General features: G+C 51.2%; 1 protein-coding gene across 2 annotated transcripts in view; it reads right to left on the bottom strand.

Moving 5' to 3' along the window:
• KAZN (kazrin, periplakin interacting protein) overlaps positions 1-24718 on the bottom strand; it is a 462055-nt gene that overhangs the window by 109503 nt on the left and 327834 nt on the right. Inside the window, exon 1 of one of the 2 annotated variants that reach the window (XM_068985855.1) lies at positions 10841-11048. The exons of the other annotated variant lie outside the window; for it this stretch is intronic. Within the exon in view, the coding sequence (XP_068841956.1) occupies positions 10841-11048 (208 nt within the window). Of the gene's footprint in view, positions 1-10840; positions 11049-24718 lie in introns of those variants that run through there. 2 annotated transcript variants of the gene reach the window in all.

Here is a 24718-nt window from a genome sequence, read left to right on the forward strand (position 1 = left end):
CTGTGCTCCAGGTGAACGAAGGGAGGCAGATATGTAGGTGCCTTGTGGCCCTGCCCACTTGGGGGTAATTGCAGGAGGAAGGCCCTGAGAAGCACCCGGGTAGGACCCTGTGGCAAGGCAATGACTGTGCACAAAGGGGCTGGAATGAGCAAGACAGACTTTACAGCAGGGTCGGGGCCCAGGACAGGGTGGAATTTGGATTTTGTACGGGGTGGAGACATAGGAAGGAGAAGGTGAGGGGTAGGAATGAGTCAGCTGGTTCCTGGCACAACGAGGAGACCCCAAGCCCCTCAACAGCAGCCAGGAGAGGAGCTGACATGGTTCACGGCTCTAGCACCACACCGCTGCGGAGCAGGTACTCAACATCTGCCAGGCGGATGAACCTGGAGCTTTGTTGGATGCAGGGAGAGGTTGGGGAAGGGCATCCTTCTGGTCCCAGCTAAGGGTTCTAGATAGAAAACCCTAGGTGAAATGAGGACAGGGCTGGTTTGGCTCAGCTTGTTAGTACCAGGTACCCACTCAGGGCCTGATGAGTATTTATCCAGTGAGTGATCCAGTACACAAATGGGTAACCGTGATTTAATAAAGACGTGCTCAGCTGGAATCTGAGTGGTGGGTCAGCCAGACCATCAGTCGATGCCCAGAGACCTGAATGAGCTGGAAGTGAGAGCAGAGCCAGAAGCTCAGTGCCGTCAGTGGAGGTGGGTAGGGGGTCAGGAGTCAGGCAGGTGAAGCCTTCACTGCTGGGAGGGCAGGGTTGGGAGGAGGATCGCTTTCTATATGGCAAAAGCAGCTGGGTATGGCGGCCAAAGCTGAGTGTCTGGAAGCCACTGGGGTACAGACAGGGAGACCAACTGTTCTAGTTTGCCTAGGACTGAGGGGTTTCCCAGAATGTAGGACTTCCAGTGGGCTTCCCAGGTGGCTCCGTGGTAATGAAAGAAAAGGCAATCCACTGCAGTGCTCTTGCTTGGGAAATCCCACGGACAGAGGAACCTGGCAGGCTGCAGTCCATGGGGTTTCAGAAGAATCAGACACAACTTAGCAACTAAACAACAATAACAGAACTTTCAGTGCTGAAACTAGCAATGTTCCAAGTTAACCAGGAGGAGTTGGTTCCCCGAGGCACAGGGCTGCCCTCACCAGCATTGATGTGGTACGAACCATGTTTGCAAGGTGCCTCTGAGCGTGCAAAACTCTCCCAGATTCACAGGCTCGGGTAAATGCAATCACAAATCTGTGTGCTAAGCCAAGCTGGCACTACGGATCTCATTTCATGGAACCAGGAAACTGGGGTTCGGAGGTGAACGATCTGCATAAGGAAGGTTCCACCGTGGATCAGGAGCACGGCCATGTCTGAGCTGGCCTCCAGCTTCCCTGCTTTCTGTAAACACTGGGAAGACATGAAACAGACAAGTGCTGTCTGTTGAGCACAGCTGTGAGCTGTGCCAACTTCCTTCAGGCTGATGGATGCCAAGGGAAGCAGCAGGGGCCTGCCCCACGAAGCAGGCTTAGGGGCCCCAGGGAAATTGGCCCATCTGGCCCTCTGCTCTTCTGAGATTCTGGCATCGGGTGGACAGCTGGCCACCACCTGGGATTCTGGGAGAGACAATGGGGGTGGCGGTCTGCTGGCCACCGCTCTGCTTGCCTCCCTGTCACATCCCTATGAGGGCCACCCCTCGTGTAAGGCCAGGATCCCCGAAGACCCTTGTAAAAGGCAGATGGATCATCTCGCCACACACCCAGCAGTCCCTGGGTGTAGAAAGGTCTTGGCAGCTCTTGGAAGCTGGAAAGAGGACAGGCCAGGGTACAGAGGGAAGGGGGAACAGGAAACAGGATGGGGAGAGGAAGGAGAAGACAGAAGACATTTGGGGGAAATTTTTAAGTTGAAGGAGCTTCCTAGAGCAGTCTTGCTGAGTGATTGGTTTCAAGCTATAGCTGCATTAGCACTGCCTTGAGGGGTCTGTTAAAACCCAGACTGCGGGGCTCACTCTAGGTTTCTGATTCTGCAGGTCTAGGGCAGGCTGAGGGTTTGCAGTTCCCAAGTTGTTAGATGAGGCTGATTTACTGGTCTTGGCACCCTATCTTGAAAGGCACTGGCCTGGTGCAGGTAGTGGGGTTGGGGTGGGGGGACAAAGGCAGAAAGGCACTGATGGACTGCTGGAGGCTGAGAAACCCCCTGACAGTAAAGATGTAACATGCTGGAGCCTTTGGTTCACAAATTTCAGAAAAGATCAAAATCACCTTGGGGGTGGAGGTGATGAGTTTAAAGAGCAGATTTCTGGGGCCACCCTAGATAGCTATCTGACTGTCCAGGTTTGGCAGAGGATCCAGGAACTTAAAAACCTAAAAAGCTCTGAGTAGTTTTGAGGCAGGTGATCCGGAGACCACATGGAGAAGCGGGACAGCCTTAGAGGGGCACAGTGGGAAAACACACCTTGGGCTTCATGAGCTGTGATGGGCCATAGCCCCGTCTGCGGTATCAAGCCCTGACTCAGGACCAGCTGCACCAGCCAATACCGTAGCCACTGGCCACATGCGGCCTTTAAAACAGATTGAAATTCAGCTGTGTGGTCGTACTAGCTACATTTTAAATCTAGCGGCTACCACACAGGACAGTGGACCATTTTCAGCTTGGCAGAGAATGCCATAAGATGGTTCTGGCCCAAAGAGATCACAGTGTCTGCCTCTACTTCCCTTTCTGTAAAAGGGGGCTGCTTGCTGTTCTCTTCTGGGGTACAACAGAGGGGAAACAGTCTACCCAGGGCAGCCATTGCTAGCCCACATCTAAAGACCCCTGTACCTGCTGCTGGGAGGAGGCAGTCCCGCTTGGTGGGGGTGGGTCTCCCAGCTAGAGGGAGACCACAGACAGAGTGGGGACCTCCCACTCTGCCACCCAGGCCTCTTGGCCCCCCACCCTGAAGAAGCTGACAAAGTCCACAGGGTATAAGGTGATAGAAACAGTCCCCATTGCTCCCATCTGTACTGTGGACATGGCAAGAGATGCCAAGAGGAAGCACAGAACAGGCCGCTCAGCTGAACACGTCTGTCATGGGCGCAGCGTTCAGACTAACAACAAAAGGGACCCGCGGCAGGGGAGGGGGCGGACCGGGATGGTGGGTTTGGTACCAAGTCTGAAGAGTCTGGATGAACCGTCAAGAATGTGGTCTCCTCTGACTCTCAGCACCCAGCCCAGGACCTGGCCTCTCGGAGGAGCTCAAGGAAAGAGGAATATTGGTGGAGTGAAAGGTTGCATGAGTGCTAGTGGCAGCCTAGGACACAGAGCAGGACATTCGAGCAAAAAGGCCTAACTGGCGGCTTTCTCAGCATAGCACAGTCTTGTGAGAGCGCAAGACAGAAATCCATGTGCCTCTTTTTAAGAGATTCTGGGCAAAGGTGGGGGCAGGGGGCGGCGAGAGAGAGGGGGAGGAGCAGGAAGAGGTGGAGGCGGGAAAACAGATCAGAAAAGAAAGAAGTGGGACTGAAATAGGATACTCACGTACCTGATGTCCACTCTGGTTCACCTGTGGGAGGGGAAAAGGATGATGCCAAGGGTGACGTCAGGGAGCAGGGGGTAAGCAGAGTGTGCGGCTCCCTCATTCCTTGCTCAAAAATTAACCGAATCCCAGAGAAGTGGGCTTCCCTGGTGGCTCAGCCAGTAAAGGATCCACCTGCAATGCGGGAGACCTGGGTTCTATCCCTGGTTTGGGAAGATCAGCTGGAGAAGGGAACGGCTACTCACTCCAGTATTCTGGCCTGGAGAATTCCATGGACTGTATAGTCCATGGGGTCGCAAAGAATTGGACATGACTGAGCGACTTTCACTTCACAGAGAAGTGAATGGCAGAGGTTCTCCAAGTCTGATCCACGGAAACCCCACATCAAATTCACCCAGGGCACTTGATACAAAATACAAGATCCCCAGGCCCTTCCACAGACCTACAGAGTCAGAATCTTGAGGTGAAGCCTGAGAAGGTGCATACTAGCAATCACCCTAGACTCCTGTGATCCCCAAGGTCTGAGGCCCCCTTCAAAAGATCAGAGGGAGCTAGGGAAGAGGGTGAAGGGAGAGAACACCCAGCTTTGCCAAGACATCCAAGTACCTTTGTAAGTTTTCACGTCTCACCCTGGAAACTACCCCACATGACACCTTGGAGCACGGTCCCTTCCTCGCTCCGGGCCTCAGTTCCCGAGCTTTGGAGAGGGAGTAAATTGACCCCATCCTGGCCCAGGTTTCCCTCTCAGGGCTCTGCATCCCAGCTTCCCAAATGGCCAGGGTCAAACCTCCTGTCACAGGCCAGCTGGCCTCTTTGGATTCTTGCTAGGGTAGAGGCGTGGGCTGTCTTCTGGGACCCCAGGGACCCTCCTTCCAAAGGTACCCAGCTTACTGGATGCTGTTATGCCCAAAATGAGAAAAAAAAAGAGCATCACAGCCTCCTCCTGGTGCCCCAGTAGCTCTCAAGGCATCGTCAGCTGATGAGTGAAACCGCAGGGAAGAAGAACAGGAACACCGGTAACACAGTGCCTGGCTCCTGGGCGGCCCTCAACACAAGTAAGGATTCTTCCCTGCCTGGGCACACAGGACTTCAAAGTTAGAAGTACCCTGGCAAGGCTGAGGGAATAAAGCATACAGGAACCAGCAGCTGTTGTTTTTACTTCTCTCCAGGCCCCCGGGGAGAGCTTTCTGAAGCTTCTGTACAATTAAAAGGTACTGAACACAATGCCTGTGGTAAAGTTACAGCCCAAACTAGCTGGGAGCCTGAGCCAGTCTCCAAATCTAGGCGGTAACAAAAGACAGGGCAGTCAGCACCTGCAGATTGGCCACTGGGCGGACAGTGTTCACCGAAGCGGTCCCCGAAGCCCAGCATGATGCACTCAGAGGGTCGCCACACCGAACCCACCCGCTCCCCTTCTCCCTGGCTCAGGCATAACCTCATCCAGTTTAGGGCCAGGACACTAGGTAGGTGGGACGCACATACCTGTCGTACCTTTGTGGCTGTTAATTTCTTCTAAATTTGGGGCTGTGGCAGCACCGGCTGGGCTAATGCCATGTGGTGAGGGCTCCAAGGAACTGCCACAATCAGCATCTTCTAACCGGCTTCTCTTGAAGGCATCCAGACAGCAGACAAGAGAAAGTCTGAAGTCCCCACCTTCATGGTAGCTGTCCCAAGAGGGACAGAGGGCCTGGTCCTTGAGAATAGGAAGCAATCCTGACTTTTCTCCTCCTGGACAGGCACTCATCTGATGCGCTCAACATGAAACACATTACGGAGTGTCAATTCTTAAAAAATAACTATACACACAGGCACGCACACATGCACGCGCACACCTTGTAACCACAGCTTGCCATCCTCTCTGGAGTGTTTATAGCCCTTAGTGACTCACAGCAAACACAGGATCCCCACGGCAATTGCTTTGGACAGCTTTAATGACACACTTGGTATGCTTATCTGCTGAGGCTAAAATCTGTGCGCACGCCAATGTGCCTAATTTTCCACTTTGGTCTACGGGCTGTGTTCTGGGGGAGAGGCGCTAACACTGAGGGGGTGTCTGCTACCATCCATGAGCCACGCATGCTCTGTAGCTCTTGAGATGATGGGAAGGGAAAGAAAATCCTCTTTGCCCAGAATGGCTGGAGGGTCCTAGCAAATCACCCAGTTGACTCAGCTGGAATATTAACACAAAACACAGAGGCCAGTCTGGAAATTTCCCGATGACTCAGAAGGCCAAATAAGCGGCTCGTACTCTGTCAAAAACACCTGTCCCATCAAATCCCAATATTTCAGACTTCAAAAGTTTAATGCATTTTTGAGACTTCTCTGGCAGTCCAGTGGTTAAGACTCTGCACTTCCACTGCAAAGGGCATGAGTTTAATTGCTGATCGGAGGATGAGAAGGTTACGCAGCATCCTCAACTCAACAGACATGAATTTGAGCAGACTCCAGGAGATAGTGACGGTCAAGGAAGCTGGGTGTGCTGCAGCCCATGGGGCCTCAAAGAGACACAACTTAGTGACTGAACGACAGCAACAACAACAGGGAACTTAAGATCCTGTATGCTGCATGATGTGGTCAAAAAGTTTTTTTTAATTTCACACACACACATTTAATTCCTTTGTCCTCTGGATAAATGGGAATCCCCCCATCCCTTATGGCATAGGTAGCAGCAGGCCCCATGGGTATGAAGGATGCTAACCATACAGATTCCTGTTCAACAACTCTGAGGTGGCTAACAGGATCCCATTTTAGAGATGGGTAAACTGAGGCTCAGAGGAGCCTGGCGGGCTGCAGTCCATTGGGTCACAGTGAGTCAGACACGACCGAGTAACACACACACACAAACTGAGTTCAGGACATTAACTAACTTGCTTGGAGACAAACAGCCAGGAAGCAGTAGAGCTGGTGAATTCAACCAGCAGGTTGCATTCGATTCCAAACCTGGTGCCCTGTACCCACTGCCCTGGCAGAAGGATCTTTCAGTTCCTCTCCCTGAACAGTCACATAGGGTGGAGGGGGCTCGGCCACAGCAAACTGCCTGAGGGAAACCAACGGAAAAATACATTCAAACAGCAGTGACTTTCATTCCTGAGTGTCCAGAAGAGCCACAAGCCCCCAGTCGTCTCTCTCCCACCCCATTACAGAGGAAGCTCACTCTAAACCTTCTCGGTCCTACTGGCTGACTTTCAAAGACCATCCCCAATTCCAGTGTGGAGACTGAATCTCCCCCTCACCCAGCAGAAATTTTTTACAGAAGGGATCACACAAAGCTGACCTAGTGAGGAAATTGCTAAAGGCACAAAGATAAGCAAATGTTTGAGTTGCTTAAACTGAGGAATGTCAAGGAGAGGACAAACTTTTTTTTAGAGATAAAAATTTAAAGGAAAAATGGACCTGACACTTACCATGGGTCTACTTTCTTGAGATCACAGTGAGGTGCTCTGAGGTTTACAACGTGGGGCCAAGTCCTGGCTGTGACACCTACTAGCTGTGAGATCTCAGCCGAATTTTCTGAGCACCAGTTTCCCCATCTGTGGACAGAATTAGCAACCGCATCTACTCCTGGGTTGCTGGAGGACTAACGAAGACAAAATCTGGCATTTGGCGAGCACCGAGCCTGGCCGCTGGACATCCGAGGTGGTGCTAGTGGTAAAGGACCTGCCAGCCAATGCAGGAGACATAAGAAATGTGGGTTTGATCCCTGGGTTGGGAAGATCACCTGGAGTAGAAAATGGCAACTCACTCCAATATTCTTGCCTGGAGAATCCCATGGACAGAGGAGCCTGGTGGGCTACAGTCCATAGGGTCGCAAACAGTCAGACATGACTGAAGCGACTTAGCATGCAAGACTGGCTCCTGGGAGGGCAAGGGATGGGAGCCAGTATACAGGTATACAGGGCCTGGCCCCCTCCTCCGGGGGGCTTTAGGTGAGGGGGAGGGGCAAGAGAAGATCAGAACTTAAATGACTAATAAAGGAGGAAGCCTGGGAGGCTTCAGATTTGGACAGATAAAGTGCCCAGTCTACAAAAATACTAATTTACCAACAACTTAAAAAAAAAAATGACTTGATTGGGAATTCCCTGGCAGTCCAGTGGTTACGACTTGGTGCTCTCACTGCCAAAGGCTGGGTTTGATCTCTTGTTGGGGAACTAAGATCCCATAAGCTGCGTGGCCAAAAATTAAAAAAGAAATAAAAAGACTTGATTTCCTTTGTCGACCAGCAATATCCTCTTGTCTTAGGAACTCAGCACCCACGCAGCTCCCCTCATTCTTTTCTAACCACTTATACTAAAAACCACCCGCTCCCACTGCGCTAACCCTTCACCTGTTTTTCTCTCCTGCCTAGCCTTTCCCATCCCTTGACACATCCTGTGGGTCTTTGCCTACTGGAAATCTCCTCCCACAGAATACAAGCTCCATGGAAACAAGGGCCGCAGTCTTCTCGCTGCTGCTACAGCCCTGGTAGCTACAACAGTGCCTGGAGGGAGGAGATGCTCAAGAGATGTGACCGAATGGAGGGACCATCACAAGGGAATCATTCAAGTTCTCATCTCAGAAGGCTCTGGGACCACCTGAACACTCTGTGGGGACCCTGGAAGGAGCCTCCCTCTGGTGGAGTCACTACACCCCACACCAACAGGGAAACCGAGTTACAGAGTACCTCAAGGTCAGACAGATTTGGGGCCGCATCAGGTGCAGACCAAGCACTGTGTCTCATTTCTGCATCACCTGCTCTTGTCCGCTGTATACACGCAAATGGTAACCTCTCCTGGAAGTGGCCCCGCCCTGGAGGCCAGGGGTCAGCAGAAGTCACCAGCACAGAGTCTGTCACCCTGACAATCCCAGGATATCACCTATGAACAATATCAAGGTGCCAGGCCTCTATCCCACCAAGCGAGCATCCCTTCTCCCTTTCCCCATCCCCAAACCCTTAAAAGTGCCAATTTTCAGACACTGTCACCCAGAAGGGCACTCTTGCAGTTTCTTAAACTGAGCTTTGCATTGGGCTGGGGAGTAACGTTCTAAGATCCTGAAGTGAGTCACCTCACAGCCTGGCTAACGTGTCTATTTCAGTAGTAATTTTGACTTGCAGTTCTAAGCCTGAAGACGATTTCCACTGACCTCCCAGAGGAAAATCCCTCATGACAGCAAATGGTGTGAGCACCCATGTCCGTGATAAGGCTGTTTGAGAACCCGTGTCCATGCAACTACCATGGACCTTCTCAGAAACTGCATTTGGTCTTTAAGATCCAGAGACCAGATGAGGGTGAAGGGTGGTGGGGTAGAGAGAACTCAGAACTTCCTGGTTTAGCTGTTGGCTTGATCCTATTTCATACCAGTGATGCCAAGTGTAGATCAGGAAAGGAGATGCCAACTGCTCTCTGCCCTAAAGGGACACCAAGAGGGCCACTGGAGTAACAGCCACCCCCAGATCTCAGAGACAGGCTTTTCTCAGCTACATCATGTCATTAGGATGTTGTTATCATGATACACAAGTGGACTCTATACAGACAAAAAGTAAACAGATTTATCTCCAACCAGCCGTCTTCTACATGTGTACATAATAACAGCCTCCATTGGCCCAACAGTCAGCCTGGGATCACGGAAGTATTTTACAGACAAAACAGATGTCATTTCAACATAGTTCAGGAGCCGGGAGATGGGACAGATTAACAGTTCATCCTCAAGAAAAACTGAGTCAGCAGGGGCATCAAAAGGTACCCCACAAGTAAAGCTGATGACTTATATTCATTAGCATCAAATATGAACTAGGCAAGGTGCTTTGCAGACATGAGCTTCTGAATGATCAAAATGTATCTGACATTATTAATATCTCCACTTTACAGATGGGTAAATAGTCTCAGAAAGATCAAACGACTTGCCCAAGCCCTCCCATTTGCTTATTCTCTGCATCTATGTTCTGTTTCACAGCAAGCTGTCTTGGGTTCTAACTGCTCTTTGCAACAGGGGAGGAGGTGGGATTGGGTCCAGCAAGCCCAGCTCCTAAACCGAAGGCCCAGGGACTCAAGCTCCTTCCAGTCCTCAGTGTCCTGCTTCCAGACCCTTGGTGATCCAAAACACCAGCTGTTCCAGAACACCAGCGCAGCCCAGCTAATCAAAGTCAGTTGATTGGTGGTCTCAGCTCCTGTGGCTAGAACTCTGACCTCTGGAATCCCATCTCCTGGGGAAACCAATATGGGCAGCCTGGAATTAGAAGGTCTTGCAGTTGGCTGTTTTTAGGAAAGAATTATTAGGTGAATAAGCCTGGTGTTCCCAGTTGGTAAGCTTGTTGCCTGGGAGAGGCATTCTCGTGCCAAACCAGAAGGAATTTGAAATTCCAGTACCAGGGCTTCAGGGATTCAGGACTTGGGCAAGTCCCTTAAACTCCAGCCTTTTCTGACCTCATCTTCCTGGAGATAACATAGCCTCACTGCCAGGGTCGTAATAAGATTTTAAGACACAGCAAGTAAATTACTGGAACACATGGGTGTTCAAGAAATAATGAATAATCATGTGGTCCACCTATTCCCCACCCCGCACCCCATTTTTCCTAGAAAAAGTATTCGAACTTCAAACTGTTGATGACAGTCTTCTCGGAAGCCCTTCCTCTTCCAGCTTCCTACCCTAGAGTCTGGAGGATCCAGGGGTTCCTGTGCCCCACCTTCCATGACCTAACTTGAGCTGGGGAGGGACCCAGCTGAGGCCGGAACAGAATGGAACCGGAGCATCCACTCGGAACATTTAACGCTCAAACGCTGTTCTCCGCTTGGGGCGGATTAGCCAACGATACACAATTAGACCACTGCATTTGTGTCTCCGCGGCAATTTCTCTTTCTGCCTTAGTCGTTCAAGTGTACAAGAAATCTCTTCGCTCCTAGCAAAAGCGAGTCATCGCTTTCGTCTGAGAGGGGCGACGGGAAGGCAGCGCTCCCCTCGGCACTTGATGGGGTTGCCAGGTGGATTACAGGTGCGGTCACAGGGGGCCTCCCCAACACAGCGCGAGGCTGGCCCCATTCCCACGCTTCCCAGAACAGGCACGGGGTCCGACCCAGACCCGGGTCTCCCGGTGCCGCGGGATCGCACGGCTCCCGTGGCCTTGACCTCCCTCGGCAGCTCCCTACGGGGCTCTGCCGGAAAGCCGCCGAGCCCCGAAACCCCCAGGCTGAGGACTAACTCCGCGTCCCGCGCGTCTCCTCCTGCACCCCGGCCGGCGCTCGGGGCTCCGGGTCCGGCGAGAACTTTGCCACCAGCGGCTGCCGGATCCCGGTCGGGAGCGCCCCCGTGCGCCCGGCCCGGCGCTCCCGGGCCTGCGGCCGCGCCGCCCTCTCCTCTCGGCGCGCACCTACCCGGCTGGCTGCAGTCGCCATCCGCTCGAGCTGAGGGTGCCCCGGCGCGGGGCCGATCGCTCGATCCCGCCGCGTCCGCACTCGGCTCGCAGACTGCGGGCCCCGGGGGGCGAGCCGGCCCGGCCCCTGCCCCGCAGGAAGGCGCCGGCTCGCCCTGCGCCGCGAGCTGGCGGACGCGCTCCCAGGTGCCAGAGTCGGCGGCCCGCATGCCGCGTGCCCGGGGGGCGCTGCCCGCGGCGGCGCGGGGGGGCTCCGACGGCGGGCGTCGGGCTCACAGCCCGCGGGGTCGTCGCCGCATCGGGGCGCAGCCGAGCGCCGCCCCGGCCACCCGCCCGGCGGCCCGCGCGCGCCGGACCAGGGCTCTCAGTCCGGCCCGACGCCCGGCTGTCCGCTGCCGCCGCACGCGAGGAATTCGGCCGCCGAGTCTCTCACGTGGGAACGACTCTCACTCCCGCGGCTCCTCCTTCCGCTCCTTCCGGGCTGGCGAGCACCGCCGCTCGCCCCGCCCCCGGCCCCGCCCCCGGCCCCTCCGAGGCGCCCAGACTCGCCCCAAGGCCGGGCAGAGCGCCACGACGCCCCTTTGTGCGCCGGGTCCTAGCCACTTGATACGCTCCCTGCACGGTCATTCCTAGAGAAACTCAGGGTTAGAAAGAAGGACAGTGTCACAGCGCTTGGGAGTGACAGGCCTGAATCCAGGTAACCCAGCCTGCATGTGTCTCTCTACTTTTCTGACACCCTTGAGACAGCCTTGCTGGAGAGCTGAAGTCCCAGCAAGTGGCCGGGAGAGGGCGGAAAAAGCAGGCAGGAAAAGGGGTGGGCCCTCTGGGACACTTCCTTCACTCACCTGGACTGTGCGGCCCGTCCTGCCTCAAGCGCACACAGTACTGAACGGCTGTGCCAGTGGGGAGGAAAACTGATACGGTCCATACCCGCGAGGAAGCACTGGTGGGGGACCCTATGTCTGCACCTCAATCCTCTGTCTCAGCTTCCCCATCTATAAAATGGGACATCACGACTTCCCACCCATCATCAGTGCTAGGTATGAACTCCCCTCTGGTTGGTGGGGGCGGGGGAGGGGGTGGTTGGCGCATGTGGCAAGGGAAGTGGTTCCAGGGAAGACCAGGGTCTGGGTCCCTGCTCTGTGGGTTATTAGGCCAGCCAAGCTCTGTAGGAGGTGACACACTGAAGGGGCTGCAAATCCGAGCCCACCCACTCAGTGGGTGCTCCCGTGGCTGGCAGAGTTCACTGTAAAGTGAACCCAGCAGCTCTGAACCCTCTTTGATCTGGGGATTATGATACACTTTAGAAGGACTAATTACCTCCTTGCAGCCCCAGGAGGCAGGTCCCATAGACGTGGGAAGGTGAGGCTACCTGGCTGGGTGAGGAGTCACACACTTTCTCTGGTGTCCTCAGCCTCCCCCTCCAGACAGCATGCACCCCAGCTCCTCCAGGCCTGGCTCAGTCACCTATGGATTCCACTGGCCCACTCCTGAGCTCTGGGAACTTTTAGGTCCTGGCATATGGCTCTCTGACCAGCGATGGGAACCAAATTCTCCCTCCCCTCCCCCGCCACCCCCCGCTGGTGCAAGTCTGGCTGCCTCAGATCCTCTGCCCCTGTCTAATAGGATGCCCGGCTGCCCAGTGGAGAGTGGACAGGCACATAAAATCTTAGTGATGCTCCCAGCTGGGGAAGAAAACCATCCATGGGGTTAATTAAATGCCCATACCGCTCTGGGAGAAGGAAACTGACCCCACACCAAGTGACAAGAGATGCTGGGAATCCCCCATGTCCTCTGCCTTTGCTGGGAAAAATGGCAGAACAGAACAAAAGAAAGATCACTCTGAACCCTCATGGGAGGAGAAGCTGGGAGGGTCTTTCATTCTGGAGACATCTGTTCCTGGAGACTCTGGTTCGGATGATTTCAGGGACATGACTGAGGGACAGCAGGGACTGCTGTGGTCTGCTTTATAGGGCATTTCGGTTGTTCTTTTTACTTAGAAAGTCTGCATATTAAACTCATAAGGAGGTTCTTCACTTCTACAAAGAAACACGCTCTTTCCCATATTTCTTGAAGTACATGGAACTCTTGGTCAGTCTCGATTCACTTCCCTCTTCACTTCGTAAGGAGGACACAGCAGTGCAAGCATGGATATGAGCACTTGCCACTTGGATTCAATGTCAGGGAGACCTTAGGGAGTGTTGGGGACTGTGGCAAACAGGAGGGTTAGGGTTAGAGTTAGAGGAGGCAGTAGATGGTTGTCATACAGGAATTTGGCTCCAGCGTTACCAGAGGTTCCATTTTTTGTTTGTTTTTTTTCTGGAGCTACAAGGAATGTGAATTTTGATATGAAATCTAAGTTTGAAATATTGGCAACTTTTAAAAACCTAAGAAGAAAGAGGAGAAAGAACAGCGAGGTCAATATGTCTAGAAGTTTGTTTGGCTCACGGGCCACAGGTGCTCATTGGTGCCCTGTGCAGCCTTTCTAGAGTCTGCACATGTTTGCTACTGACGTTTCAATGATCCAAGCTATTTCTCAAGCTCCCAACCCTGGGGAGTTTCTGCTGCTCTCCGTTCGTAGCTGGTGTGTGTGTGTGTCCCCCACACTCAGGACTAGGACTTCATATGGCATTTGGGCCCACCTGCCCTCACTTTCTGGGATTCTCTGATGACCCAGGCCTTCCCTAGTCAACCTCAGCCTCTCTGTCTCCCCGTTCACAACTCTACTGGCAGGCAAATCAGTGACAGCAGCGGCAGCCTGCAGCCTTCCAGAAAACCATCCATCTGCCTCGAGTGGGAGGTCTTTCCTCTTTGAGGTATGTTTCTGATTATGAGGATGTCCTGGACCCAGGAGACATTTCTGCTTAACTGCAACAGGAAATGCGGGAGCCAGGGAATGACAGCCGTTTTCCAGGAATGGCACCTCCAGGGTGGTTTGTATTGAAGACTCCAGGACCGGGCTGGCTTCTGAATGTGCTGCCTTGCAGAAGGGCCCTGCACTGGGGTTTTGCCATCGCTTTGATATTCTTAAATTAGTTTTGAACTAGGGGCCTCACACGTTCATTTTGCATCAGGACCCGCAAATTATGTAGCTGGGCCTTCTCCCAGAAGACCTGCTGGCCTCCCTGGCGGATGCTGAGAATTGATGTTGGAGACAGCTGGGCCTGGGGTTTGGCTCTCTCTGTCCCGCTGGGTACACCGTGTCCAGCCTCTGTAAGGCAGTGGGAAAGGAAGATTTTGGGTGAGGAGAAAGGCTATAGGAATTGTCCCTTCTAGTCCTCCTGACTACTCATAAGGAGCAAAGGCATAGTGAGAATTCAAAGTGGGGGCTGGGGGGTGGGGTGGGGATTGGCAACCCAGCCCAAGGGTTGGGAGGCTGCTCTAGTTACAAGCTCTGAGGTCAGACAGTGTCCCCATGACCCTGACCTCAGGCCAACAGGGCACCACCAAAGAAAACAAAAAGGAGGCTGGGGGTCAGGGACATCAGGGGTCAGTGCAGTTCCCGTGCACAGTGCCTCTTCATTCCCAAGGAAACTCCCTTTAGATCACAGGAGCAAGTGATGTGACAAGGTATATTTGACTTAAGGAACAAAACCCAGAAACCTTATATTAAAAACGTCACTATATTCAATATCTGGTTGAAATTGAATATTTGAATCCACTGGAATTTTTCAGGTTTTTTTTTTTTTTTTCTTGACTATGTTTTCAGTATTTGTAGAAGAGGTTTAACTGATATCTTCCAGCCAAAATTACTCTCTTCAAACACCTGGCACTAAGAGAAGGTAGCAACGGTGGATTCTCAAGACTGTACCGTTTTGTCTGTAACACCCTCGTGAAGTCCCGGAGTCTGGAGACCTTGGTACCAATCCCTTAGCTTGTGTGTAACTGTGGAAAAGGATTGTTCTGTCTCTGCATCTAAGCGCCCTCATGGGCAAAAGCGAAACGAAGGGCTGGATTAGCAGAGGAGGGCGTTCCCAGCTCTGCCCAATACGGGTGAGTGGGTCTTTTTTAATCCTTCTCATGGTGGCTGTGGGGGTATGTGTGTTTTGTGTGTGCTGCTAGTAGTGATAGCAAGTGTATTGGTTATCTATTGCTGCGTGACAAATCACCCCAAATTGCAGAGGCTTGAGACAACAAGCATTTATTATCTCCCAGTTTCTGTGGGTCAGGAGACCAGGGTGGCCTAGCTGGGTGCCTCAGGTTCAGGGCTTCTGTGTAGACTGCCGACAAGGTGTCAGCCAGGGCTCCATTCAACTTAGGGCTCTCCTTGGGGAGCAACTACTCCCTAGCAAGATTCAGTTTCTTGTGTTGGACTGAGACCCTCCACACCTCCTTGGCTGTGGGCCCTGAAGCCACGCTCCATTCTTGGCCATAGAGCTGTAGATCTTCTCAAAAAATTGCAGCTTGCTTCCACCTTGGGCTCCAGGAAAGAGCAAGAGAGGGCGTGCACAAGATGGAGACTGCTGTCTCTGTAACCTAATTTTTAAAAAAAATACTTTTTATTTTGTATTGGGGTCTAGCCAATTAACAATGTTGTGATAGTTTGAGATGGACAGCAAAGGGACTCAGCCATATATATCCACGTGTCCATCCTCACCCAAACTCCCCTCCCATCCAGCTGCCACATAGCATTGAGCAGTGTTCCCCCTATGCAATACAGCAGGTCCTGTTGGTTACCCATTTTAAATATAGCAGTGTGTACATGCTGATCACAAACTTCCTAATTGTCTCTTCCTCCTCCATCCTTCCTCCCTGGCAACCATAAGTTCATTCTCTAAGCTTGTGAGTCGGTTTCTGTTTTGTAGAGAAGTTTATTTGTCTCATCGTTTTAGATACTGCGTATAAGGGATGTCATAAGATATTTCTCCTTCTTTCTCTGACACTGTAACCTAATCTTGGAAATGGCCTCCATCATCTTTCCCCTGTTCTGTTCATTAGAAGGGAATCACTAGGTCCTGCCCACAGTGGATGGGAGGGGTGACAAGACGGTGTGACCACCAGGGGGCAAGGATCAGGGAAGGCCATCCTGGATGCTGCACACCCCCAGAGGCTGGGGACACATTCTCTGGAGGCACAGGGACCAGGACTCAAATCCTGGCTCTGACACACACGAGTGTATAATCTGGAACACACGATTTCAGCCCAGAAATCGGGCTCCTCATCTGTCAGATGGAGGTGATTGTGGTCATTACATTGTAGGGTTGTGGTAGGAGGTTTTTGCACATGCAGAGCTCTGAATTGTGCTTGTTGTTGTCATCGCTAAGTTGCATCCAACTCTTTTGCGACCCCATGAACTGTAGCCTGCCAGGCTCCTCTGTCCATGGGATTCTCCAGGCAAGAATACTGGAACGGGGTGTCATTTCCTTTTCCAGGGGATCTTTCTGACCCAGGGATCGAACCCACATCTCCTGCATTGGCAGGCAGATTCTTTACCACTGAGCCACCGGGGAAGCCCTGAACGGTGCTTCAAACAAAGTAAACCCTCAAAAAAGTGAGCTTGAAGACATGGCTGGAGGAGGCCAGGCAACGTGTGTTTTGCTTTTGAGCCAGATAAGCACTCTGCTATCTCCATGGAGATCTGCAGCTTGTGATCTATTTTTCAGAAGTCCTTCCAGCAGGCCCCAGGATGCCTCTGTGGCTGAGGCCACTGTGGGGATGGTACCGATTTCCTCTCTTCCCCCGGCCATCCCCGTAGGACTCCGGGGCACAGGTGCAGTGGGAAGGATTAGACTGGTATTTTCCCCTCAAACCTTCTTAGACCTCAGCCCTTGGAGGCTGGAGGATTTTACCTCCTGTCCATCTTGCCATCTGTCCTGGGGAGGCCTTCTTGGCTGGAGACTTTTGTGTGCCTGTCATGGGCTCACTGATACCTTTGCTGATCTTTCCTGGGCCCCAAACGACCTGTCGAGGATCCTGATCCTCTCTGGAGGTTTCCAAAGGACCTGCCCTGGAGGCAGATGCTTATCCCAGATCCAGACATTGAAGTGTTTTCACCAAGTACAACCGTGCCCTGCCTGTCAGACCATCTTGTATCCCAAATTAGATTCTGAATTGCACCAAAAGGAAAAATTCCTTCCTCATCCAGAAGCCATATCTCTCCCATTTTCTCTAAGGCTCTTCTGAGCAAGTTCATATCAAACAGAGAGGTTTCTACAGAAAGTTGAAATGTTGCAGGTTATTCAGGATCATTGGGCTTCCCGGGTGGCTCAAGTGGTAAAGAATCTGTCTGCCAATTCAGAAGATGCAAGAGGCACGGGTTTGATCCCTGAGTCTGGAAGATTCCCTGGAGAAGGAAATGGCAACCCACTCCAGTATTCTTGCCTGGAAAATCTCTCGGAGAGAGGAGCCTGGTGTGCTACAGTCTATGGGGGCCCAAAGAGTTGGACATGACTTAGCAACTGAACACACACAGCATTCAGAATAAATAACAATAACATCAAAATACTATGACTTCTAATAATAATATTGGCAAACATTTACATAGTGCTTATTATATAACCTTCCCAACAATTCTGAGAATTATATGTACTATTATTATCATCCTCATTTTACAAATTTTACAAACAGACACAGAAGTTAAGTCATTTACCCAAAGGCACACAGCCAAGAAGTGATGTAGGCAGGACTCAAGCTTAATGTAGTCTGGCTGCAGAGTCTGGGCTAATAAACCATCAAGCTACCTTGGTAACAGTGTCATTGACTGAGCACTTACTTCACCTCAGGGACTGTCCTTTCTAGCTCATTCAACCCTGCACCCTATCCCTATGTCCCAGATGAGAAAACTGAAGTTTAGGGAAGACAAAGTGACTTATCCCAGGTGATGTGGCTGGTAAACACGGGGTTGGGATTTTAACCCTCAGAAATGAGGGGTGTTCTCTGGTAGAATACCTTGCACCACAGGGTTATGGAGAATTGTGGGCATAGTGGAATGGTCAAGCCTTCCATGATTAACTCCTGAAGTCAGGAAAACATCACGGAACCCTCAGGAGGCATCTGGGGATGGGGCCTCTGCTGCCCCCAGTGGCCACTGGCAGTACTTCCCCTTCCTCAACTGGGGTCCTCAACTGGGGCTGCTGGTTCCCGGGAACAGGATCACTATGTTCACCACCACAATTTTCAGGCCCCATGTCTCCATGTCCTATGTGTGAGTCAAGAGACACAGAGGCTATGGGCCAGCGAGTGCCCAAAATAAGAATAATGTTTACTGGGACTTCCCTGCTAGTCCAGTGGTTAAGAGTCTGCTTTGCAATGCAGGGGACTGCATGATTGATCCCTGGTCAAGGAACTAAGATCCCACATGCCCCAGAGCAACTAAGTCCACGTGCCGCTATCAGGGAGTTCCTGTGCTGCAACAAAAATCCCACATGATGCAACCAAGATATCTCAAGTGCTGCATCTAAGACCTGATGCAACCAAATTAATTAATTAATTAATTTTAAAATAAAGAATAATGTTTACTGAGCCCTTCCACCTCTGTACCAGGCACTCTGCCATGTACTCATTATTGTTCAGTTGCTAAGTCATGTCTGACTCTGTGATCCCCCAGCATACCAGGCTTCCCTGTCCTTTACTATCTCCCTGAGTTTGCTCAAACTCATGTCCATTGAGTCAGTGATGCCATCCAACCATCTCATCCTCATTACTTCAATGTTATAATTTAATTTATCGGCGCACAGATAGAATCATCATTGTTAAGGGTTATTTATAGTATTCGGATGGGCTTCTCAGGTGGCTCAGTGGGTAAAGTATCCATCTGCAATGCAGGAGAAGTGTTCAGTCCCTGGGTTGGGAAGATCCTCTGAAGAAGGAAATAGCAATCCATTTCAATATGCAGAATTCCATGGACAGAGGAGCTGGTGGGCTACAATTCACAGGGTTGCAAAGAGTTGGACATGACAGAAGTGACTGAGCACACAGGCACGTATAATATTAGATAGAGCACTTTATACATATTAGCTCATTTTAATTCTCACAGAGCTGTGTAAGTACTCTTACAATCCTCATTTTATCAACGAGGAAGCCAAGGAACAGAGAGTTTCAGTAGCTTGCCTGAGGTCACACGGTAGAATAGGATGAAGCCAGGAGTTACAAGCAGGCAATTCTGCCTCCAGAGCCAGTTTTCTTAATTATTATGCCACTATTTTGTATTATTATAAAAATTATTATTTTTCTGATCTTACGGTTGAAGAAACCAAGGCTTAGATAGGTGGAAGGATTTGTCTAAGATCACATAGCTGGTAAGCTTAGACTCAGTATTTCAACCATGTCTGTCTTCATTTATTCATCCATTGACTCAACAAACACTGACTATGTACCAACCACGTGCTAGGCATTGTACTGGGCTCCGGCTGTAAAGCACCATGCAGGTTAGCGTGCCACGGGCACCTGGGGTCTACCAGCATGTGACACCACGTGGTGGGCGGCCATTTCCTTCTCCAGGGGATCTTCCTGACCCAGGGATCGAATCCTTGTTTCTTCCATCTCCTGTACTGGCAAGGCAGGTTCTTTACCACTAGCACCACCTGGGAAGCCCCAGGCCTAAGGCAGACTCCCAGAAAGACCGGCAATTTCTGTAAAGAAGAAAGTGTTCTCCCTTCCTGGAAACAAGAAGGACCTGGATTCCTAGATCACCCCTTTCCCAGCTTCATCTCCACAGCAATTATCTGCAGAATGGCTCTTAGAAGAACATGGAAAAGAACACCAATTAGACTTGGGAGAGGCTTGCAAGGGTCTGCGGTGTAGAGTTCTACACTTCTCCTTCAGAGTTGGGCAAGTCAGACCACCTTCCTGGGGCCTCAGTTTCCCCATCAGTGAAACGGGGATAAGAACACTTGCCTGCCTCCACAACTGTCCTGTGAAGAACAAAAGAGACCAGGGGTAGGAAAGCCCACGTAACTGCAGAAGGCCAAACAGATAGCCAGGCTGCAGGGCCGGTTCAGTTAAGGAACCATTTGCTTATTTCCTTGTTTATTTCCTTGGGTCCGCATGTGCCATGAGACCACTCCTGTCTTAGATACTATGGGGAAGGTCCCTGAGTGTAGTCAACCCGGATACTCAGATGAGACAGGAGAATTGCTGGCAGATATGACTTTGATTATGACTGACTGTGCTGCAGAGGGCTTACCAACTGGGGCAGTGACGAGTCCTTCCCCAGGGAAACAGAACTGTCCCAAAGCTCAGGCTAGCAAACAGCTTCAAGGTTCGTGCATGCAGGGTGAGCACGGAGGCCGAGAGATCCTGGCCTGGCCTGTCTCTATAAGGCTTACACTGCCAATCTCTCCTGAAGCAACTGCTGTCACAGTGGCCACAAGCAAGTTGGAACCATGGAGAAAGACCCTTGTGCAAAGGCCTGTGAAGGTCTCTGTTGTTCAGTCACTCAGTCATGTCTAACTCTTCAACCCTATGGACTACAGCACACCAGGCTTCCCTGTCCTTCACCATCTCCCAGAGCTTGCTCAAATTCATGTCCAATGAGTCGGTGATGCCATCCAACCATCTCTGAGCTACCTGCAAATAGTAATTAGGCATCTCAACACCGAGGTGGGGTTTATCTGTTCAAAGAAAAAGCTGGCTTCTCCCCCTGAGAGGGGAAAAGAAAAAGTCCAGAGAGGCTCAGATATTTGCCTAGAGACACACAGCAAATCAGGGGCCCAAGTAGACTGACTTCAGAAAGCCCTACAGCAGTGGTTCTCAAAGTGGCATCCCTGAACTAGCTGTATCAGCACCCTTCCTGTGCGTTTTTGAGAAATGCAAATCCTCTTCCCCACCCCCACCTCCTGAGTCAGAAATTCCTGGGGTGAGGCCTGACAAGTCTTCCAACAGCCCTCTCCAGGCAACCCTGACGCTGATAAAGGTGAGGGCCACCGCCATTGCCTGGAGCAAGGACTGCTAGTTCTTCACGTCCTTCTGAGTGGGTGGGGAGGAAGGAGGCCTTGGAGTGTAGCGCCAGTTTTTCAGTGGCTGTACGACCCACTTGGGTGATCTTGCCTGGAGAATTCCATGGACAGAGAAGGGGGTCGTACACAACGGAGCGACTAACACAGACACAGACACACACACATACACATCGCAGTTACATAACTAACCCCTCCCCCACCCCGATGGCTTTTTGCACGCAGAGTGTGAACCCTGGGGCCCTCCCTAGTTGGGAGGCCACCTGCCTGGGCTCCAGGAGGCCTGTCCACACATGCCCCAGGCTGCTTTCCTGTAATTATGGGCTTTACCTGCCCGCCCGCCCACCAAAACTCAGGCACGTCAGCCAGAGCGACTCCAGGCTTCTCCCACCCTGTAGGCAGAGCTCTCACAGCCTAAGTCAGCACCGCACAGCAAAGAAAGGGTTCTGTGGCTGCAAGGCCTCCAGCAAAGCCAGGAATGGGCCTGATGCTGCCCCCAGCGGTCCCTGTGTGGGCCAAGCCCAGGAGGAAGAACGTTTTGCATCCTGGACATCAGGATGTAACCTTAGGCCCTGGTCTCTGGGTTCTCAGGGTAGAAATTGTCCATCGCCCCTAATCCCACAGGGACTAATTAGAACTTGTTCTAAATTCTTCTTTTCCCAGAATTGTCCTTTTAATATCTTTGGAACTTGTTTTCAGGAGGCAGATTTGTTGAACAGATATATAGGAAGGACTGTCATTTTCCCCGTGAAGTTTCTCATTGAAATAAACAAGCAGAAATGTGTTTCTAATGTAAAAAGAGCTGCGTTCTTTTTGTTTTTAAAGACCTGACCTTTGAAAGTAGGATGTTTCTCTCAGATTAGAGGCCCACTGGAGGGATGTTCTGAGATTCCTGGGATGAAGATCAACCCTGCCTCCCCTGTAAATTCAGGGCAAGGACAGGGTTTTTTTTCTTTCTTTTTTTAAAAATATAAATTTATTTATTTTAATTGGAGGCTAATTACTTTACAATATTGTATTGGTTTTGCCATACATCAACATGAATCCGCCATGGGTGTACACGTGTTCCCCATCCTGAACCCCCCTCCCACCTCCCTCCCCATAGGGTTTTAAATTGACACATGCCCATGGCACAAGGTATGCAACACGTGCTCAAGTTTGCAGAATGATGGAAAGATCCCAAGTTCTGGCTCAGGACCTCCCAGTTGCCTTGTGCTGAACTTAAAGCCCTTCCCATTTCTCCTATGAAAAATGTCTTAACAAATAATGGCTGCCTTTCACTGTGGGCCCAGGGGTAAAATAGGCCCTCTAGTGGTTTCATTTCATTTAATCCCTCAACTGCCCTCTTGAGAGAGGGATCCTGTTATGATACCCATTTTAAAGCAGGGTAAACTGAGGGTAAGAGAAGAGAGCAGAGGTTGCAAACTGGTAGCCCTGGAGCCAACTGTGGCCTGTAAATGTGTTTTCTTTTCCTAGCACTCCAATAGAAGGCATTTAAAACACCAGTGGCCAGCATTTAAAACTGAGGATAATTTAAACCAAAAAATTCAGCTATTTAGCTTTATTTTGGAAAAATCAGGAGGCCTGGTGATAGAACCCCCATTCCAGCGCACATGGTAACAGTGTGTCCCCCGCCTAGGTGTTCCTGTCCACAACCACTGGTCTTAAACCACAGCTGGTGACAGGCAAAGTCAGTGCTTGTCTACGTCTGTCTGTCTATCTGTCACTCTTTGTGCTTCTCACCAGTGCCCACTTCCGGAATAGCCCAATGATAGATCAGAAGGAGCACTGGACAGGGAGTCAGGAGATGTTGGGGTTCGTTCTGTTGTCTTGGTGACCTTGGGCCTCAGTTCCCCCATCTATACAATTAGGAGGTTGGATAAAAGTTCTCCCAGAACCCGCCCCCCCCCCCCCCCCACTCCTTAAGGAAGGCTACTCTCAGCTGCAGAGCCCCCTAGGAAACTGCCCGAGGCTTGCGGAGAGGCCACATGCAGGCTTGCCCACCTGAGCCATCTTGTGGCCATGAACACCACTGGGCAGGATTGAATTTTTTTTTTTTTAATTCTTTTTTTTTTTTAAATAGTAGGCTCTTGTTGGTTATCTATTTTATTTATTTTAAAATTTATTAACTTATTTATTAATTTAAGGCTCTGCTGGGTCCCACTAACCCAGAACTTTGCCATCGGCACTAGCAAGGCCTACAGTCCGACTTTTTCTAGTGACAGGATGGTGGATTCCACTCTTGGAACAACCTCCAGCATCCATAACCCGATTGCACAGAGGAAAGAGTCCATCAGGGTGACCCAGACTCCCCGCTCTGACATGCAAGATTCCTGAGCTGGGCGGTGGAACCAGCTTGTCCCTGCCCAGGTCAGTCTGAGGACAAGAATGCCTGTTGGGCACTGGGGGCCAGCTGGGACTCTGTGCTGTCAAGAGGAAATACTCATTTAAGTCCCAGGAATAGAGAGCAATCATCCTCCCTTCTCTTTCTTCATCCTACAAACATGTGACAGAGGAGGAAACTGAAGCTCAGAGAGGGCGAATGATTGCTCAAGGTCAGACAGCAAATCAATGCCAGGGTTGGATGAGAGCTCGGGCTTCTTGATCCCCTTCCAGGGGTACTTGTCATATTCTCTGTCACTTGGGAATTTAGAACCTTCCACTTCTTTGGAACTGGGCTTCAGAAGAGGGCTGGAGGAGCCCGTGCGGGCCCAGAGACTATCTGTGTGGTCCAGAGTCCCAGTGTGGGGCTTGTGCATAGTGCCTGAGACATCAACCACTGCAGAGAGAATGGGGACCCTCCGGCCTTGGAGGTAGGAGCTGCCTGAAGCTTCTAGGATGGAAGTTCAGTCCATAGGGAAGGTTGCAAAACTCAGACATATTCTGGTCTTCCCACATGTTAAATAAAAAATTCATATTAGTTGCCAACATTTAAGAAACAGAGAATTTTTTAAAATTCTTTTTTCCCTTACAGTAGGCTCTTATTAGTTATCTATTTATTTATTTTTGGCTGTGCAGGGTTTCAGTTGCGGCGAATGGGGGCTACTCTCTAGTTGCAGTGTGCGGGCTTCTCATGCAGGGGCTGCTCCTGTTGCAGAGCATGGGCTCTACAGTGAGCTGGTTTCAGTAGCTGCAGGACGGGCTCTAAAGCACAGGCTCAGTAGTTGTGGTGCCTGGGCTTAGTTGCTCCTTGCCATGTGGGATCTTTCCGGATCAGGGATAGAACTCATGTCTCCTGTGTTGGCAGAAGGATTCTTTACCACTGAGCCACCAGGGAAGCCCTGGTTACCTGTTTTAAACATAGCAATGTGTACAGGTCAGTCCCAGACTCCCAGTCTATCCCTCCCCTCCAACTCTTCCCCACTGGTAACCAACCATACATTCATTCTCTAAGTCTGTGAGTCTGTTTCTGTTTTGTAAATAAGAATCAGGGAATTTCATGTAAAAGATAGGATTTCTGGCTTCTTTTGACGAGTTTCAAGATATGGCAAAAGCTGGACCACATTTCCACCTGGCTGTGACGGGCAGGAGGTGGGTACGCTCCTGCTCATTCACCATCTCAACCACCCTTCCTGGTCTCTGTGACCTCCCTGCATGTAGGTTTGGGGAATTCAGGCTCCCCCTCTGACCCTCCCATGCTAAAGTCGACCCTTGCTGATCCTGGCCACCCCTGGGGAAGTTCTGGTTATCAGTGGTTCTCAATGTGGGGCAGCTTTGCCCCACAGGGGACATTGGGCCATGCCCAGAGACATTTCTGCTTGTCACAATGAGAGAGGGGAGTTCCTACCAGCATCTAATGGGTAGAGGCTGGGGATGCTGCAAAACATCCTACGATGCACAGGACAGTCCCCACAACAAAGAATTATTGGGCCCCAAACATCAGTAGTGCTGAGGTTGAGAAACTGAGCTGAATCCAAATAGCCCTGGGCCAGGAACCGGATCCTAAGAGGGAGGGTCACCCATGCTGGAAATGACGGCACTCTGAG

This window comes from Capricornis sumatraensis, chromosome 14 (assembly GCF_032405125.1).
Source record: "Capricornis sumatraensis isolate serow.1 chromosome 14, serow.2, whole genome shotgun sequence".
Classification (NCBI taxonomy): Eukaryota; Metazoa; Chordata; class Mammalia; order Artiodactyla; family Bovidae; genus Capricornis; species Capricornis sumatraensis.